The sequence below is a fragment of the Panthera onca genome, chromosome E2, assembly GCF_046562875.1.
Source record: "Panthera onca isolate mPanOnc1 chromosome E2, mPanOnc1 haplotype 2, whole genome shotgun sequence".
Lineage (NCBI taxonomy): Eukaryota > Metazoa > Chordata > Mammalia > Carnivora > Felidae > Panthera > Panthera onca.
In genome coordinates, this window is record NC_138353.1 from 8,297,195 (window position 1) to 8,316,463 (window position 19,269).

General features: G+C 52.4%; 1 protein-coding gene and 1 non-coding gene across 3 annotated transcripts; one reads left to right on the forward strand and one right to left on the reverse strand.

The window, feature by feature from the left end:
• Positions 1 to 3,617: 3,617 nt before the first annotated feature.
• On the reverse strand, positions 3,618 to 19,269 carry RCN3 (reticulocalbin 3). 2 transcript variants are annotated; one of them, XM_078439506.2, is made up of 7 exons: positions 18,976 to 19,269; positions 17,733 to 17,980; positions 15,706 to 15,908; positions 14,396 to 14,568; positions 9,255 to 9,315; positions 4,438 to 4,637; positions 3,618 to 4,208 (listed from the first exon to the last, which is right to left on the reverse strand). In XM_078439506.2, the coding sequence occupies exons 2-7, from the start codon at positions 17,972 to 17,974 to the stop codon at positions 4,101 to 4,103; spliced, it is 987 nt and encodes a 328-aa protein (XP_078295632.1). In that variant the 5' UTR covers positions 17,975 to 17,980; positions 18,976 to 19,269; the 3' UTR covers positions 3,618 to 4,100. The 2 variants fall into 2 exon arrangements, with proteins under 2 accessions (XP_078295632.1, XP_078295631.1); XM_078439505.2 differs by lacking the exon at positions 18,976 to 19,269 and adding an exon at positions 18,408 to 18,520.
• On the forward strand, positions 13,183 to 13,267 carry TRNAG-UCC (transfer RNA glycine (anticodon UCC)). Its single transcript has one exon. It is a non-coding gene; the product is annotated as a tRNA-Gly (tRNA).

Sequence of the window (19,269 nt, forward strand, 5' to 3'; positions counted from 1 at the left end):
AAACTGTGAACTGAAATGTGCGGTACAAATTTCATAGGAGGAGTTTTACAGAGATTACAGTTTGAGTTTAACCAAGTTAATGGGTTGTTTAGGGGGAAAAAAAATCAATACTCTTCAAAGGAACATAACAGACTCCAGAGTTTCTACAGTGTATCCAGGATATACTCTAACACTACTCAAAATGGAAACAAATAGGAAAATATGACCCATTCTCAAGAAAAAAGGCAGTAACCTAAGACCAACACCAAAATGACGCATATATAGGACTCCATGTGGACAGTTCGAACCCTGCTTTAGATCCTCTGTCTTCCTTTCTCTCTGTCCCTCCCAACTAGCGCGCTCTGTCTCTCAAAAATAAACATAAAAAAAAGTATATGTCTAGACAGAAATCTTAGTGGAAAAATAAAACAATAAAAAAATGGAACAGAAATTCTAGAACGAATAATAAATTTAGCAAGTTCACTGGATACAAGTCTAATATACAAAAATAATTGTATTTTATATTGTAAAGACAAGAAGTTAGAACATGAAATTTAAAAATAACTTCTCTTACAATAACATGAAAACCATAAAATACTCAAGGATGAATTTAACAAAGGACCTAAGACCTTTATTCTGACAACTACAAAACCGACTGCTGAGAGGATGCCAACACTTGTATCACTGGAGAAATATACTATGTTCATGGATTGGAAGATTTAATATGTTAGGATGCCAGTTCTCTCCACATTGGTCTATAGGTTTAGTCTCGCCCTGGGTTATTTCCATCTCTTTCCCCCAGAAGGAAAACAAAAATCATCAAATATGGGGGGGCTAGGACTTGACCTAGAAAATTTTCTCTTTTCAATTTTATTTTATTTTTTTAATGTTTATTTTTGAGAGACAGAGAATGAGGCAGGGAAAGAGGGAGACAGGGAATCCCAAGCAGTCTCCACACTCAGCACAGGCCCAGTGAGGGGCTTAAACCCATGAACCACGAGACCTTGACCTGAGCTGAAATCAAGAGTCAGATGCTCAACCAACTGAGACACCCAGGCACCCCTTCTTTTCTACTTTAGTCGCTTATGATTTTTTTTTTTAATTAATGGGCTTTATTTTTTTTTTTTAAGATTTTATTTTTAAGTAATTGGGTGTAGACCCAATGTGGGGCTCAAACCTACAACCCCAAGATCAAGAGTAGCAAGCTATACCGACTGAACTAGGCAGGTGCCTCTACTGGGCTTCCTTTCTTTCAAGTTTATTTATTTTGAGAGCGCGAGAGAGAGCATGATGGCGAGGGATAGAGAGGGAGGAAGAGAATCCCAAGCCGACTTCCCATTGTCAGTGCAGAGCTGACGCAAGGCTCAAACTCACAAACCATGAAACCATGACCTAAGCCAAGATCAAGAGTCAGTTGTTCAACTGACTGAGCCACTCGGGTGCCCCTAGGCTTTATTTTTAAGAGCAGTTTTGGGTTGGGACATCTGGCTGGCTCCGTTGGCGGAGCATTCGGCTCTTGATCTCAAGGTCATAACGTTAAGCCCCACGTTGGGTGTAGAGGTTATTCAAATAAATAAAAACTTTTTTTTAAAGAGTTTTGAGTTTAAGAAAATGAAAGAAAAGTATAAAATATTCCCATACATACCCCTTTACCCCACCCCAGTTTACCCTCTTATTAACATCTTTAAAAAAAAAAAAAAAAACATTTTGGGAGCGCCTGGGTGGCTTAGTTGGTTAAGCGTCCAACTTCGGCTCAGGTCATGAAATCACGGTCGGTGAGTTCGAGCTCCACATCGGGCTCTGTGCTGACAGCTCAGAGCCTGGGGCCTGCTTCAGATTCTGTGTCTCCCTCTCTCTCAGACCCTCCCCTGTTCATGCTCTGTCTCTGCCTCAAAAATAAATACACATTCAAAAATAAATAAACATTTTTAATGTGTATTTATTTTTGAGACAGAGAGAGAAAGGAGGGGAGGGGTTAGAGAGGGAGACAGAGGATCCAAAGCAGGATCTGTGCTGAGAGTGGAGAGCCCAACGTAGGGCTCGAACTCACAAGCCTTGAGATCACGACCTGAGCCAAAGTCAGATGCTCAACCCAACCGATTGAGCCACCCAGGCATCCACCCCCACCCCCGCCTTATTGACATCTTGCATTACTGTGATACTTAGTTATAATCGCTAAGCCAACATTGATACATTATTATTAACTAAAGTGCATTAATACATTAGGGTTCACTCTTTGTGTGGTACATGCTAGGGACTTTGTGGTTGTTTGAGAGGGAGGGACAGAGGGACAAAGGTGGAGAGGGAGACAGAGAATCCCAAGCAGGCTCCACACCCAGCGTGGAGCATGATACAGGGCTCACTACCAGGACCCCGGGATCCTGACCTGAGTCAAAATCAAGAGTTGGACTCTCAACTAAGCCCTTTTGACAAAAGTACAATGACATTTATCCAGCATTAGCCTATCATACATAACAGTTTAACTGCCCTAAAAATCCAGGGAATATTTTTTTTTTTTTTTAGAGGGAGAGAGAGAGTGGGGGACAGAGGATCTGATGCAGGCTCCACACTGACAGCAGACAGCCCGACGCAGGGCTTGAACCCACAAACTGTGAGATCGTGACCTGAGCCTAAGTCAGATGTTCAACCGATGACTGAGCTGCCCAGGTGCCCCAGGAATATATCTTTTTAAGATTTTATTTTTAGGTAATCTCTACTCCCAACATGAGGCTCGAACTTACAACCCCCAAATCAAGAGTCACGTGCTCTATCGACTGAGCCAACCAGGTGCCTCACATCATTCTTTTTTCCTTGGTGTGACGTCGCCTGGGGGAAGGTTCCACGGCGGATTTACCCCTTCTCCTGTGGATGAGCGCATGGGCTGCTTCTGGCTTGTGGCTCTCCTGGTTAAAGCTGTCACAAACCTTTTGGTGACCTTATTCTTATAGATCCTTTGGGAGCTCTAGAGGAGAATTTAAACCAGTGGGTCACACAGGGCTGCACGAGGAATAAATGCCTGGACCGTCCCGTCCTTCTGCCCCGACTCAGCAGCAAAGACACCGCCGTGTTAGAACCCAAGTCAGCTCACATCTACTCAGGACCCTCCTCGAGCTCCCAGCTCACCGAGTGTAAATTCTGTCCCCGCCTCTCTGGGTCTCTGCCCGTAACTATCTCGTCTCACCGCAAAGCGACCCCGAAGACCTGTCCACGGGACCCTGTACCACCAGATTCCAGCTCTCTGTTTGCTCCTACCTCCCCCGCCTCTCCAGCTCGCTGACCCCATTCCAGCCACACCGGCCTCCTGGCTGATCCACACACACACGGGGCACACTCTGCTGTTCCTGCTGTTCCCTCTGTCTGGCTGGCTCTCCCTCCAGACGTCCCCAGGCCTTACTTCCTCATTCTGTTCACCAGGGAGGCCCCCACCCCCGGGCCACTCAGCCAACAGCACACAGCCGTCCTGTGCTCTCCAGGGGGCTCCAGGAATGCCCTCAAAACCTGCTGACGCCTAGAGCCTCCTCTCCAAACGCCTGTGCCTCCTCCTTCCAGCCCACGGTCCCCCTCCCCCCCAGCTCCCAGGCACAGCCCCCAATTCCTCCCCAAGGCCCCCGTCACCCCCTCAGAGACACACAGACAAGGCCCCGGCACTGGAATTTATTGCCTCCCTGGCAGAGAGGAGGCATTGTGGGGGCCGTGCCGGCCGGCGGGCGAGTCCTGGGGGGGCTGGGGGGGTGCGGGGCGGGGAGTGTTTCTCTGTTGTGGGGTGTGAGGCCCAGATTCGGAGCTGGAATGTTCAGTGGCGGCTCTTGAAGGCTGAGCTTGACACGGGGGGGGGGGGGGGGGGGGGGCCTGGGCTGGGCTGGGGGGGTTCTGCCAGTGAGAAACGGATGGTCACTCACCCTTTGGGTCTGTGAGACCCCGGGGGAGGGGAGGGGGCAGGGAGGGGCTGCAGCGTCCTGGAGAAGTTTGACCTGGTGGGTCCCTGAGAGCTCAGGGGGACAGGGACACGGGGTGGGTGTGGCCACGTCCCGCAGGTCCAGATGGGGAGGAGGGCCTGGCCACCGGGGCCCCTCCTCCGGTCATCCCACGGGGCCACAAGACTGTAGCGGGCACACTGGGGCTCAGAGCTCATCGTGGTGTCGCGTGAGGTCCTCGCCGTAGTTGGTGGCCTGGCTGCCCACGAACATGTTCCAGTTACTCAGGATCTCGGCCTTGCTCAACCGCCCATCCTGGAGGGAGGGTCAGAGGTCAGCAGGGATGACAAGGGGCCCTGCCTGTGAGACTCCTCTCTGGACCTCTGTGGCCCCCCCAGGTCTCCGTCCCCCTCTCTCTGGCTCTCCGCTCCATCCTTCCCGCACCCCTCTCAGTCTGTCTGTTGGGGCCCAACAGGGACCCCGGCAGCCCCAAGGCGGGTCTGGTCAGTTCTGCAGAGCCCCCCCCACTCCCACCCCTGCACACCTTGTCGGTGTCGCTCTCGTGCAGCAAGTGGTTGGCCTCCACCAGTGGCTGGTCCTGGGCGGGGGGCAGCACCCAGTGGCCGACCTCACTGCCGTCCAGCCGCCCGTCCTTGTTCAGGTCGCGGAAGTCCCGGAACTGCTCGCGCTCGGTCCGCACCCAGGCCGGCTCCTCCTCCCCGGGCTCGGCCGAGTACAGGTCCGCTGGGTCGGGCGACAGGGGCGACGTCAGGCGGTTCGGGGCCGTGACCACCGGGGGCTCCGTCCGGTCCCCGACCGCTCCTGACCAAGGGGCCCCGGGCAGCCCCCTTCGCTTTCCCTGGCCTCGGTCTCCTCCTCTGTTTGAATGGGACTAACGGCAACAACCCATTTACAGGTGACAGTCCTGCTACAGGGAAAGTGACTTGACTGATCGATCCTTTCCTCAACTGGCAATCAGTCTGAGGGATACACACGTGAAATGCTGTGTGCCACCCTTAGAACAGCTCACCCCACTTTCAGAACCTCCCTCAAGGGGCACCGGGGTGGCTCCGTTGGGTGAGCGGCGACTCTTAATTTTGGCTCAGGTCATGATCTCAAGGTTTGCAGGTTCGAGCCCCGCACTGAGCTTCGCACAGAGCTGACTTGGGATTCTCTGTCTCCTCTCTGTCCCTTCTCTGTTTACTCTCTCTCTCCCAAAAAATATATCTAAAAAAATTTTTTTTAATTATTAAAAAAAAAAAAAAAAAGACTTGGGGCACCTGGGTGGCTCAGTCAGTTAAGCATCCGACTCTCAGTTTCAGCTCAGGTCATGATCTCAGGGTTCGTGGGTTCAAGCCCCGCATCAGGCTCAGCGCTGACAGCGTGGAGCCTGCTTGGGATTCTCTCTCTCCCTCCCTCTCTGCCCCTCTCCTGGTCACTCTCTGCGTCTCTCTCTCTCAAATAAATAAACTAAAACAATTAAAAAAAAAAAAGATTTTCTCTCTCTCTGCTCCTCCCTCGCTTGCACAAGCGTGCGCTCTCTCTCTCCAATAAAATAAAATTAAAAAACAAAAACAAAAAAAGAAGCTGCCTCAAGATTGCTGGAGCCTCTCATTTGTTTCATTTGTTTGGAAATGTTTGAAAAACTTCCCCCCCAGGGGCCGGATTCAGGAAAGTAGTCCACAGATGGATTTGGAAGACATTACAACCGGACAAGTCTTTTTACACAAGACCATGACAAATAGTACAGGACGCCTCCCTCCCCTCGGGGACCAGGCAGGGAGCTGTCACAAGGATGTCACCAAAGATGGGAGTAGGCATTGGACCCTCAGTCAGGCTTCTGGAACAGTGAGTGCAGAGAAAGTGAAGAGACTTTTTTCTTTTTTTAATGGTCCTAAGTCCTTGTTTCTTTTTTTTTTTTTTTTTTTTTTTTTTTAAACGTTTATTTATTTTTGAGACAGAGAGAGACAGAGCATGAACGGGGGAGGGGCAGAGAGAGAGGGAGACACAGAATCGGAAGCAGGTTCCAGGCTCTGAGCCATCAGCCCAGAGCCCCACGCGGGGCTTGAACTCGTGGACCGCGAGATCGTGACCTGAGCTGAAGTCGGACGCTTAACCGACTGAGCCACCCAGGCGCCCCTAAGTCCTTGTTTCTTACAGGGAATGATGACAATGGTAAATGGGAGTTTTGGAGGCATTTTTTGTTTAATTGTGGGGAAAAAATTAAAACTTCAAGAGATTAAAAATATAAACTTAAAAATGCAAAAATAGGGGCGCCTGGGTGGCTCAGTCGGTAGGCATCCGACTTCGGCTCAGGTCATGATCTCCCGGCTCATGAGTTCGAGCCCTGTGTTGGACTCTGTGCTGACAGCTCGGAGCCCGGAATCTGCTTCCGATTCTGCGTCTCCCTCTCTCTGCCCCTCCCCTGCTCACGCTCAGTCTCTTTCTCTCCCCAAAATACATAAACATTAAAAAAAAATTTTTTTAATACAAAAATTGGGGTGCCTGCATGGCTCAGTTGGTTGAGCAGAGACTCTTGATTTTGGCTCAGGTGATGATCTTATGGTTCGTGGGTCGGAGCTCCGTGTCGGGCTCTGTGCTGACAGTGTGGAGCCTGCTTGGGATTCTCTCTCTCCCTCTCGCTCTCTGCCCCTCCTCTGCTCGTGCTCTCTCTCGCTCTCAAAATAAATAAATATTAAAAAAAAGTTACTCCCTATCCTACCCCCTGCCCCCCTTCAGCCCCTGGCGACCAGTAATCTAATTCCTGTCTGCATGCATTCTCCTATCCTGAACATTTCATATAAATGCAGTCATACGATATCGTGGCCCTTTGTGTCTGGTTTGTTTCACTTAGCACAGTGTTTGTGTTGTTGTTTTTTTTTAAGTTTACTTATTTATTTTGAGAGAGTGCGGGAGCAAGAGCAGGGGAGGGACAGAGAAAGAGACTCCCAAGCAGGCTCCGGGGCTCAAACTCGCGAACTGGGAGATCACGACCCAAGTGGAAATCAAGAGCCTCAAACAGACTGAACCCCCCCCCCAGGTGCCCCCGTTTTCTTATGAAAGTGTAGCCGCCGCACAACGTCACTTTGGTTTCCTGTACCCCACCGCGACTCAGCGCGCTGTTTCCAAGATTTATACACTTTGTAGCATTGTATTAATCCTTTATCCCTTTTTATGATGCCCCAATAACATTCCGTTGCCTGGAGAGACCTTTCGTTTGGGCGTTCATGCGCTGAGGGGAGTTTGGGCTGCCTACAGGTGACTGTACCTGCTGGGTGTTCTATGACCGCCTTTAGAGGCAAGGACACCGAGGACAAGGAACTCATGGGTGGTCACACAGCTGGGGGGGGGGGGGGGCAGGTGGGAAGGAGGCGGGCCGGCACCCTGGAGCACGGCGCACCCCCACCTCTCCCACCCTCCCTGACTCGCCACCTGCCCCCCCTCCCAGCCTGGCTCAGGGCCCGTGACACCCCCTCAGTACTCCTCCTTCCCGTTCTTCCCCATTGCATTCAAATTTGTGAAGTTACGGGACCCTGGGGAGTCCGGAACCCCACGGGGAAGAGAAGCAGCCTAGGGGGGTCCGGGTGGGACCCTGGGCTCGGCCGCCTGAACTGACGTCCTGCTTCCCCCTCAGTCAAGTATCTATCCCTCCGGGCCTCAGCTTCCTCATCCGTAATATGGGGGAATCACAGCCTCGTAGGGGTTGAGATGGGCATTAACTGAACTGATGAGGTGCTAACCACTTAGAACAGAGGACAGCATGTGACAGGGTGCCAGCTTTCGTTCTTAGTCAGTGACGATGCCGAAGTTCTTGCTTACTGGGGGGGTAGGGGGGGAGACTTCTATCCTCATAGATGTAAAAAAAAAAAAAAAGAAAAGAAAAAAATGAATTATGCTTAAATAAAAAGGTCTTGGGGCGCCTGGATGGTTCAGCTGGTTAAGTGTCTGACTCCGGCTCAGGTCATGAACCCACGGGTCGTGAGTTCGAGCCCCGCACCAGGCTCTGCGCTGACGACTCGGAGTCTGGAACCTGCTTCAGATACTGTGTCTCCCTCTCTCTCTGCCCCTCCCCCACTTGCACTCTGTCTCTCTTTCTCTCTCTCTCTCTCTCTCAGAAATAAATAAAAAGGTCTTGAGAGGCCTGGCTGGCCCAGTCGGTAGAGCATGTGACTCTTCTTGGGGTCATGAGTTCGAGCCTCATGTTGGGTGTAGAGATTATGAATAAATAAACTTAAAAAAAAAAATGTGTTGGGGCACCTGGGTGGCTCAGTCGGTTCACCATACGACTCTTGGTTTCGGCTCAGGTAGTGATCAGTTGGTCATGAGATCGAGCCCTGAGTCGGGCTCCGCACTCACGTTGCGGCGTGGAACCTGCTTGGGAGTCTCTGTACGCGCCCCCCAACCACTGCCCCTCCCCCACTCATGCTCTGTCTCTCTCTCAAAAATAAACATTAAGGGGCGCCTGGGTGGCTCAGTCGGTTAAGCGTCCGACTTCAGCTCAGGTCATGATCTCACAGTTCGTGAGTTCGAGCCCCGCATCGGGCTCTGTACTGACAGTGCAGAGCCTGGAGCCTGCTTCGGACTCTGTGGTCTTCCTCTCTCTCTGCCCCTCCCCCATTCATGCTCTGTCTCTCTCTCAAAAATAAATAAACATGAAAAAAACACTTTATAAAAAAATAATAAACACAAAAAGAATTTTTTTAAAGAAAAAGAAAAATATTTTCAAACTTGAAAAAATATCCATGTTTAACAGCTTTCCCCTCAACTAAATTCTTTGCCCCTCAAGACAGGGGTAGAGGCGGGGCCAAGGGCAAATTTGAGGGTGTCTCAAGACCACCCCCCAAATTCGGAATAACAGGAGACACAGCCTTTGCTGTGCAAATACAAGTTCAAGACAAGCTCCCTGACTTCCCACCCCAACCAATGCAGCCCCTGAGGCCGGATTTTGCAGACTCCAGACCCTCCCAGGAAGGAACCCAGTGTGGGATATTCTCTGCTGTATCCTCAACCGCTACCATGCAGTAGGTGTTCAATCCACGTTTCCTGGTCCTGGCACACAGTAGGTGCTTGATAAATGCTCTTCTGGTCTGGCACATAGTAGGTGCTTAAGAAAAATTGGGTAGGCCCAGCAAATATGTGTACTCAATAAATGTTTGCTAGGCCTGACACACGGCGGGTGATCGATAAATACATGAGGGGCCCAGCACACAGTAGGTGCCTAATAAATGTCTGGTGGCTACATGAACTCAAGCAGTGCCCCTGCCCCCACTTCAGAGGGCCATGGCTCTCCCACGGGTGGTATACACTGGGCTCTTCGGGAGAAGACAAGCGTCCTCAGGGAGGGGATCAGGTTCAACTCACCAATGTACTCCTCCACTTGGACGTAGCCATCTTTGTTCTTGTCCAGATCTTCCAAGGTTTCCTGGGGAGAGAGGCATTGGGTCAGGCTCTGGGGGAGGGATGTGAGGTTCTCTCCGGGAATTCTGGCTCGGCTGTGCGGCCAGGCATCACAGCAGTCTCGGCACGGTCTACCCGGCCGGGGCTTGGGTGGCTTTCTGGGGTGCACAGTGATGCAGGCCCTACCTGCGAGGGGAGGTGGGGATGGCCAGGGAACCCGGATGTCTTATAACATACAGAACACACAAGGAGATGTGTCCCGCATCGGTAACACTCTTCTCACCCCCGAAGCAGACACTCTCCAAGGGCAGAAGCCTCTTCCCATTTAGCAGAGCCTAGACCCTGGCTCCCTTTTACGTATAAGCAGGACATGGTGGACCGTTGGAACACACAATACCTCAGCCTCTGGTGTTTTTCTCCACTTTGGGTTGTTGTTTTTTTTTTTTTAGGTTTTACATTTATTTTTGAGAGAGAGAGAGAGCACAAGCAGAGGAAGGGCAGAGAGACAGAGAGAAAGAGAATCCCAAGCAGGTTCCGCACCATCGGCACCAGAGCCCGACGGAGGGCTCGAACCCGGGAACTGTGAGATCATGACCTAGGCGGAAATGAGTCGGACGCTTAACCCACTGAGCCACCCCGGCGCCCCTTTCTCCACTTCTTGAGCAAACAGCTTCTGTTCCCCACTTTTACATTCAAACTCACTCGCTATAGGACAGTGCCGCGTCCGACACCCCACTACGTTTTCTAGCAGAGACAGCTCCAACATCTTAGGGTGGCCAGAAAAAATATGGGAGGCTCACTTACATTCAACTTTCAGATGAACAAGCAATAATTCTTTAGCATAAGTATCTCCCCACACAGTATTTGGAATATACTTACGCTATAGGACACAGTTACATTTGAACTTCAGATAGGGGCGCCTGGGTGGCTCAGTCGGTTGAGCGTCTGACTTCGGCTCAGTTCATGATCTCATGGCCCATGGGTTCGAGGCTCACGCCGAGGTTCTGTGCTGACAGCTCAGAGCCTGGAGCCTGCTTCTGATTCTGTGCCTCCCTCTCTCTCTGCCCCTTCCCTGCTTGCACTCTGTCTCTCTCTCTCTCTCTCAAAAATAGGGGGCGCCTGGGTGGCGCAGTCGGTTAAGCGTCCGACTTCAGCCAGGTCACGATCTCGCGGTCCGTGAGTTCGAGCCCCGCGTCAGGCTCTGGGCTGATGGCTCGGAGCCTGGAGCCTGTTTCCGATTCTGTGTCTCCCTCTCTCTCTGCCCCTCCCCCGTTCATGCTCTGTCTCTCTCTGTCCCAAAAATAAATAAAAAAAACGTTGAAAAAAAAAATTAAAAAAAAAAAATAAATAAAAAAAAAAATAAATAAACACTGAAAAAATTTTGAATGTCAGATAGTTTTTCAACATAAGTATGTCCCAGATATTGTGTAGGACATACTTACGCTAAAAAACGTATTTGTTGTTTACATTATTTGTCATAAGTTCAAGTACAATTGAATGCCCTTTGTTATTTGCTAAATCTAGTAACTCTACCATACGTATATTGAAATTCCTGTTATTTCTTTTTTTTAATGTTTATTTAATTTTGAGAGAGAGGGGGATGGAACATGAGTGGGGGAGGGGCAGAGAGAGAGGGAGGCACCGAATCCGAAACAGGCTGCAGACTCCGGGCTGTCAGCACAGAGCCCGAATGCGGGGCTCGAACTCGGGACTGGTGAGAGCACGACCTGAGCCAAAGTCGGAGGCCCAACCGACTGGGCCACCCAGGTGCCCCTCCTGTTATATCTTATAAGTGACTTTTCTCTGTGTTCCCTTGATATAGTACAGTTGGGGCTAATAGCAATGTTTTGAAATCCTACGTGTGGGGAGGTTACACCTGACATCCGTGAACGTGAAAGATTAAGAGTGGAATTTAGACAGAGGCTTGGCAAACTTTTTCCATAAAGGGCCAGATAGGAACTATTCCTGGCTTTGTGTGCCGGGTAGTCTCTGTTGACCCGACTCAACTCTGGAGCTGTAGCACACGAAGTGTATGGGCCTAGCCGTGTTACAATAAAACTTTATTTACAAAAACAAGCTATGGGCTGGATTCAGCCGCAGGTTACATAGTTTGCTGCCCCCTGGTGGGGACCACGGATTCAACTGCTGGGGTTCAAATCCAGGCTGTGCTACTTTCTAGCCTGGGCCATCTCAGGCAAGTCTCACCTCTCTGTGCCTGCGGGTCCTTGTCTGTAAAATGAAGGTGACTGCCCACCCCCACAGGGTTGCCGTGACAATTCAATCAAGGTGATGCTTAGGTAAAGGTGTTATGACGGTGCCCCTGGCACACAGGACATGGCGATCAGGGTCTGTTAAGTAATCTCAACTCAGGGGCCGCCTGGGTGCCTCAGTCAGTTAAGCGTCCGACTCTTGGTTTCCACTCAGGTCATGATCTCACGGTTTGTGAGATCGAGCCCCACACTGGGTTCTGCACTGACAGCGCAGAGCCTGCTTGGGATTCTCTCTCTCTCCCCACCCTCCCCTCTGCTCTCTGCCTCAATAAATAAATACACGTTAAAAAAATAATCTCAACTTAGGAGAGTAAAGAGGTGTTACAATATGATCTATTAGTGAGTTCCAGAAGGCTGGGTTAACATCTCTCCTCTCTGGATCCTTTTTTTTTTTTTTTTTTTTTTGAGAGAGAGAGAAAGAGAGAAAGAACGTGAGTGGGGCAGAGAGACAGAATCCCAAGCAGGCTCTGTGTCATCAGTGCAGAGCCTGACACGGGACTCGATCTTACGCACCGGGAGATCGAGACCTGAGCTGAAACCAGGAATCAGACGCTTAACCGACTAAGCCACCCAGGTGCCCCTCTCCTCTCTGGATCTTTGTCATCTCCAGAGTGGGCTGGACATCAAGCCAATAAAATGCCCTAGAAATATCTAAAGCCACTGCAAGCATACATCCCAGTGGGTCCAGCGATTCCCTCCAGAAGTTTTATCCCGTAGCTATACTGACGTGTGTGTGTAAAGGGACGTAATGAGCATCTCCCACGGGTCAATTTTGCAGTTTGGCATGTACTAACTCATCTAGTCCCTGTAACCAGCCTTCATGTATGCATATTATCAGTACCACCATTTTATAGATGAGGAAAGGTCTAGAGAGGTTAAATAACTTGCCCAAGATCACACAGCCAGAAAGCTGCAGGGCTGGGATTTGAACCCAGGCCTTCTGGCCTCAGAGCCCTCGGTCCTAACAGGCTTGCCACAGACCCTCAAAACAGCTCTGAAAATGGAAACACAAGACAGGGGTTAGCCGTGGGGACGGGATGGGGAGTAGGGTCGAGGATGACTCACTTTTTTTTTTTTTTTTTTTTTTTTTTTTTGCATCTTTTGGGCATTTAAACACATCAGTAAGTTAGCTAGTTTAGAAATACACATAATTATATTTGAAAACTAATTTGTGAGGGGTGCCTGGGTGGCTCAGTCTGTTAAGCATCCGACTTCAGCTCGGATCATGGTCTCATAGTTCGTGAGTTCGAGCCCTGCCTCGGGCTCTGTGCTGTCAGCACAGAGCCTCCTTCAGATTCTCTGTCCTCCATTTTCTCTGCCCCTCCCCAGCTCACGTGCACATGATTCTCTCTCTCAAAAATAAACAAACACTAAAAGTAAATACATAAAGGGGTGCCTGGGTGGCTCAGTTGGTTAAGCTCTGACTTCAGCTCAGGTCACGATCTCACGTGGGTTCGAGCCCCACATTGGGCTCTGTGATGACAGCTCAGAGCCTGGAGCCTGCTTTTGATTCATGTCTTCCTCTTTCTCTGCCCCTCCCCTGCTCACGTTCTGTCTCTCTCTCAAAAATAAACATTTTAAATAAATAAATAAATAAATAAATAAATAAATAAATAAGGGGCGCCTGGGTGGCTCAGTCGGTTGAGCGTCCGACTTCCACTCAGGTCATGATCTCCCGGCTCGTGGGTTCGAGCCCCACGTTGGGCTCTGTGCTGACAGCTCGGAGCCTGGAGCCGGCTTCGGATTCTGGGTCTCCCTCTCTCTCTGCCCCTCCCCTGCTCGCACTCTGGCTCTCTCTCAAAAATAAATAAACATCAACAACAAAAAAATTAAAGTCTATTAAAGTCTAAAGAAAGATATCTTTCCACTATAAAATGGAGAGGGGATTGGTGAAAAATTACAAATAGAAAGTCCATGTATGGGGGTGTGGTCAGGTTGGGGTTTTCCTGGAGTTCGGCCACAACTGGGGCTCCCAGAGGCATTTCTGGGGAATATGTTTTCTTTCTTTTTTTTTTTAATGTTTATTTCTTTTTGACACACACACACACACACACACACACACACACACACACACACTACAGCGGGGGAGGGGCAAAGAGAGGGCAAAGAGACACAGAAGCCAAAGCAGGCTCCAGGCTCCTGTCAGCACAATGCGAGGCTCGAACTCATGAACCGTGAGATCATGACCTGAGCCGAAGTCGAACACTTAACTGACTGAGCCACCCAGGTGCCCCAGTCTGTCTGGGGGATGTGTTTTCTTTAAAAAAAAAAAAAAAAAAGTAGTTTTATTTATTTATTTTGAGAGAGACAAAGACGGTGTGAGTGGGGAAGCGGCAGAGAGAGAGAGAGAGGGGGGGAGAGGGGGGGGGAAAGAGAGAGAGAGGGAGAGGGAGAGAGAGAGAGAGAGAGAGAGAGAGAGAGAGAGAGAATCCCAAGCAGGCTCTGCACTGCCTGTGCAGAGCTCGATATGGGGCTTGAACTCATGAAACCGTGAGATCATGACCTGAGCAGAAACCAAGAGTCAGACGCTTAACAGAGCCACCCAGACGCCCCTGGGGGATTCTTCTGATGGCAGGCTGGGGGCCCAGACCCCAAATGTGACCACAGGAAGGGGAAGGCAGAGCCAGGAGAGATTGGACACCGGGAGGTCAGGAGTCGGGCAAGGGAGAAGTTGCCCTCCATTGATCTGTTTGTAGCCTGGGTTCCCTGGGGAAGGTGCTGGACCACCAGGTGACGGGCACTGTTAGGCTGGCCCTGACGTCAAAAGCCTGGGTCTAGGGTGGGGGAGAGGAGAAGATGGGAAGTGGGGAGTGGGCTCCTCGGGCCCTCACTCACAGCAATCACGATGTCCCGCATGTGAGGGAATTCCTCGGGGTGCAAGAAGGCGGTCAGCTCCTCACGAGTGGCCATTGAGTCCCCGTCCTGGTCCGCCACCCGGAAACGCCGCTCATCCCGAGCCATCATCTTCTTGTAGGTTTCGGCGTCCTCTACGTCATGAAACTCTTCACCTGGGGAAGGGGGATATCTCGCTCAGGTGTGCTTTAATGGAGGGAATACGAGGCTGGTTGAGGGAAAAGCCAAAGGGATCCAACTAAGTGGAGTCAGGGCAGGAATACCTCACAGAACCCATAAAAATTAATAGAGATTCATTATGTGTATATAGTATCTACCTTGCGGTGAGAGCTTATTATATGCTCTTTACCTACAAAATTGCATTTAATTCTCACACCCACCCACACACACACAAGTAAAAGGAATTCTTTCATTTATTCTCACTTTGTGAAGGAGAAAATAGATTCCCACAGAGAGGAAATAAGTGGCCCAAAGTCATAGGGCCAGGAATGATGAACTCTGAGTGGACACTGGCCCTTGGGGCCCCAAGGTCACCCTCTGGTGAAGTAGGTTATACTGACTCGGGCTACAGGACAGAGAGGAGAGGAAGGGCATTTTCAACAAAGGGAACAGTATGAGCAGAATGTGGAGATTTGAAGAGCGTGATGAGTTCAGGGAAACTGAGGGAGACCCACATGGCTGGCCAGAAAATGCAGAAAAAGAAAGCCAGAGGGTTGAGCCAGGCTGGACTGAGTTGCTGGGAATCTTCTTTGGAGGCTCTGGGAAGCCATGAAAGGCTGTGAGCAGGGGAAGGTCAGGGTCAGCTCTGGGTGTGGAAAGCCCCTCTGGGATTTGCATGAGGGACAGGCTGGAGGAGGAGTGTGGAGTGAGGGTCCAGGAGGGAGAGAACATTAGCTGTGGGGGGTCACAGGGCTGGGGCATGGCGACAGACAGGAACATTTACCATGTCCCCAGACAGCCAGGGGACAGGGTGAATGGATTTGGGGTTCTCAGGGTGAGAGGTCGGAGATCAGTGGTCAGGACGACAGAGTATGACAGGTAGATGTCCCTGGTCAAGGATCCCCCAGTCGCGGGGTTATGGACGTCGCGGATGCCGGAGCGAGAAGCCAGAGATCAGAGACGGGGAGTCTCAGGGTGATGGGGTACTAGAAGTGGGTAGACCCTGCTCAAGGGTCAGAGGTCAAAGATTAGGGGTTCTGTTTAATAAGCTAAAGGTTCTTAGGACGAGGCTATCAAAAAAAGTCAGGGTCACGATGTGTGTGGGGAGCGGGAGTCGGGGTCTCGCCGCGTACCGGGCTCGTAGTGGCCATAGGTGGCGTTGCGCAGTTCCTCCCAACCCACACGCCCGTCGCGGTCCGTGTCGTACGTGTTCCAGGCCGCGCTCACCGAGTCCCGTATGTGCCGCTGCTGCGTGTGCGCGATCCAAGCGCGGAGCTCGGCCAGCGACACCCAGCCGTCCCCATCCCCTGCGCGGTCCATGCGGTCCACTATGCGCCTGCGAGTCCGGGCGGGGCACACGTCAGTCCCGGACTCCGCCCCCCCAGGAGTCCCGCCCCCACCCAGGCTCCGCCCCTGGAGCAGAGCCACGCCCCCAGTGGAGACACACCCTCAGAGAGCGGTGATAGCGCGGTCCCAGAGCCGCCAGCACAGCGAGGAGAGGCACGTGTCAACCCCAGGGCCGCGCCCAGCGCGGGGCTCCGCCTCCTCAATCCAGGCTCGGCTCCCAGAGGCTCTCACGCCCTTTTCGAGGCGCCGCGGTCCCCCACAAGCCCGGGCTGGGGGAAGGACCTACGACAATCCAGGGCCACACCCTCCACTCCAACTCTGCCCCTAGACCCTCACTGGCTCCATCTGTTTGTCCGAGTCGGGGTGGGGTGAGGGACCGAGGCGCCACACCGCGCCCCTCGCCCGCATGGCCCCTGTCCCAAGCCTCTCTCTGAACTCTGATGGCCACGGCCACACTCACCCCTGACCTGTCGCCGTTTTAGGCCCTGCGGGTCTTCGGACCATCGCTTCCAACCCGCCCCCTGCCCCGCCCGCCTGGCTGCACCGGCCCATTGCAGGTGCCTCTCCCTACAGCGCCGCCCTGGGCTGCGTCCCGCACCTCTTCCCTACCTCTCCCTGACTGTATCAGGCATTGGCCTAAGACACTCGCCCGCAACCCCGCCGGCTTGGCCTCCATCACTCCCTTCCCGTGCTCCGGCCGGACCACGTGCACCTTGCGGTCTCATATGAAGCCCCTGGAGGCCCTTCCTCACACACCTTCTCTCGGGCCGCTCCAGTCGGATCCCAGGCCCCCGCCACCGGTTTGGGTCCTTGCCCAACCGCTCACAGAGCCCACAGGGAGCGCTCCCCCTGGGTCGCTGTCCTTTAGCCCCGCAACCCAGCCCCTAGGGTTGACTCCCAGATGGCGATGCCCAGGTCGCCTCCCCCTCCCGCTCTGGGCTGTCTCTGCTCTGATCGGTCTGGAGCTGGAGTCCCCAGGACTCACACCCTCCCTCACTGAGGTTCAGACTGTTGTTCAGTCTAGGTGCAAATTCTGCCACCCCCTCTTGCTGTCTGTGTGACCGTGGGCAAGTCACTTAAAAAAAAAAAAAAAACACGAACAAACTCTCTGTGCCTCGGTTTACCCCTGTAAAATGAGGGATAAACACTAGAACCTACCCTACAGCCTGATTGTGGGGATTGCCTAAGTTAACCCTTGTAAAGCACTTAGAAAGGTTCCAGGTACTGTAGCAAGGGCTATTCCAAATGCGTTAGCCTATAGCTGCCTTTCCTCCTCCTACCCTCCTTCACCCAACCCCATCCAAGCACAATCTCCCAGCCAGCAGACCCAGTCACCGCCACTGTCTCCACCCTGGTCTCGTCACCATCGTCTCTTGTCTCCCATGTAGACTACTCTAGTTGATTCCTCACTAGCTCCCTGCTTCTTGCCCCCTACAGCCTGTTCCGCCAAAGGTAACCAGAAGGATTCTGTTGAAACTTAAGTCAGCTCAGGTCCTTCCTCTGCCTAGAGCCCTCCCTTGGCTGTCATCTCATCCAGAGAAAAGGTGAAATCTTCACTGTGGCCCAAAAGGCCCTGGGCTCTTTGTTCTCTCTCTGCCGTGACCTCCCACCTTCTCCTCTTCGGTAGCCTCACTGTTGCTCAAATATCAAGCCTGCTCCTGCCTCAGGGCCTTTGCATTTACAGTTCCCTCTGCCTGGAATGCTATTCCCCCACATACTCACATGGCTCAAATATTACCTTCTCACTGAGGCCTCCCCTGACCTCCCTGTTTAAAAATACAACCCCGAATCCTCCCTTCCATCTCTCTCCTACCCCAGACGGGCTCGGCTTTCCTCTGGGCTGAGCTGGTCGAATTCCTTGGCCACTTCCCGTCCCAGGAAAGCTTCATGGTCGTACTGGAAGTTTCCGTGGGCGTCATCATGAGGGGCCTCGCTCAGGGGGGCCGCCTGGTGCACCCTCCCCTGGCCGTGAGGGCCTGCGTCAGGGGATGGCTTGCCCTGGACCCCACGCCTGAGCAGCAGCAGTAGCAGCAGAAGTGATGGACGCCACATCATCAGTCCCTAGGGAGTGGTGGAGGCTAGGAGTGAGGGGTCACAGGAAAAAGGATAGAGACAGGGCAGAAGAATGTCGGGCCGGCAGGGGGAGGGGGGGGGTGCGGTGCGTGGAGAGAGCGAAGACAAGACAGACGATAGCAAGCCGCAAAGTTTAGGGCTCAACAAGGGCCGGGGATGGGCAAAAGGGGGGCGGGGTTCTCCGAGGTAGGGACTGACTCTTCTGAGGGAGTCCCAGGCTGGTCCCAGAGCCGTTAGTGGGGGTTTCAAGCGGGAGACGTGGCGTACTTCCCACGCCAAGTATGGGATGGGGTCGTGGCCAGAGAGAAATCATGCAGGCTCTCAGGCGTCCTTTGCAGCCTGGACTCGATTCCTCGACCCGAGCGAACCCGAACCGCCCTCCCTGGGCAGGCCACCCGCTCTCGCCTCCCTTTACCAGACAATCCAGCTTCGCTTCCCCCTACACGTTCCGCTCGGCGTTCTCCGTAAAGATGCCCCATTTGGCGGCTCTCCAGCCAGGCCCCGCCTCCAGCAGCTCAGAGGCCCGCCCTCCGACCAATGAGCGCTCACGAAGACCCCCCAAGGGGCGGGGCCCGTGAACTCCGCGGACGCCCCACGCCACGTCCACAGAGAAGAGTGGGGGCCCCCGACGTTCCGCCCGCCCCTTCCCAGGGCCGGCGAGGTGGGCGGCCCCTGGAGAGACACCAGGCGGGAGGACTACAGCTCCCGGCAGGCCTCGCAGCGACCTGCCCGACCACCCCCAGCTCTTTGATTTCGGGAGCCTCTTGGGAGATTTGCTTTTTCTTTTGGAGGGGGGGAGATGTATTTTTTTAAGTTTTGTTTTGTTTTAAGTAGGCTCCATGCCCAGTATGGGACCCGAGCTCACCACGAAGATCAAGAGTCACATGCTTCATAGACTGAGCCACCCAGACACCCCATGTTTGTTTCTTTGTTTATGTATGTATGTATGTAATCTCAACACCCAAGGTGGGGCCCAAACTCACCACCCGGAGTTCGAGTCTCAAGCTCTTCCAGCTGAGCCAGCCAGGCGCCCCAAGAGATGTATTTTTATCTTTCCCTTTGTCAGCATGGTTTTAGAAAGAAGGGAACCGAGGGGCCAGAGGCATCCATTTCTCTCAAAGAGGAAACAATGTTTCTCTTCCGCTCCACCGAGGAGTCAGGTCAGACTCCAGCCAAGAATTCCTCAAAATGCCTGGTAGAGTGTAGGCATTCAGTATCTGTGAAGCTTATGAATGAAAAAGACATGACTCGGTGTAAAATTGGTATATTCCACGGGG

What these genes read in the sequence shown, in the direction of transcription:
- RCN3 (XM_078439506.2), bottom strand. Translation starts at nt 17,974, where the DNA reads ATGATGTGGCGTCCATCACTTCTGCTGCTACTGCTGCTGCTCAGGCGT. An exon ending in GAAAGCCGAGCCCGTCTGGG is followed by an intron (nt 15,909 to 17,732) that starts GTAGGAGAGAGA and finishes CCGGACTCGCAG; the next exon opens with GCGCATAGTGGACCGCATGG. An exon ending in TGCGGGACATCGTGATTGCT is followed by an intron (nt 9,316 to 14,395) that starts GTGAGTGAGGGC and finishes CTCTCTCCCCAG; the next exon opens with GAAACCTTGGAAGATCTGGA.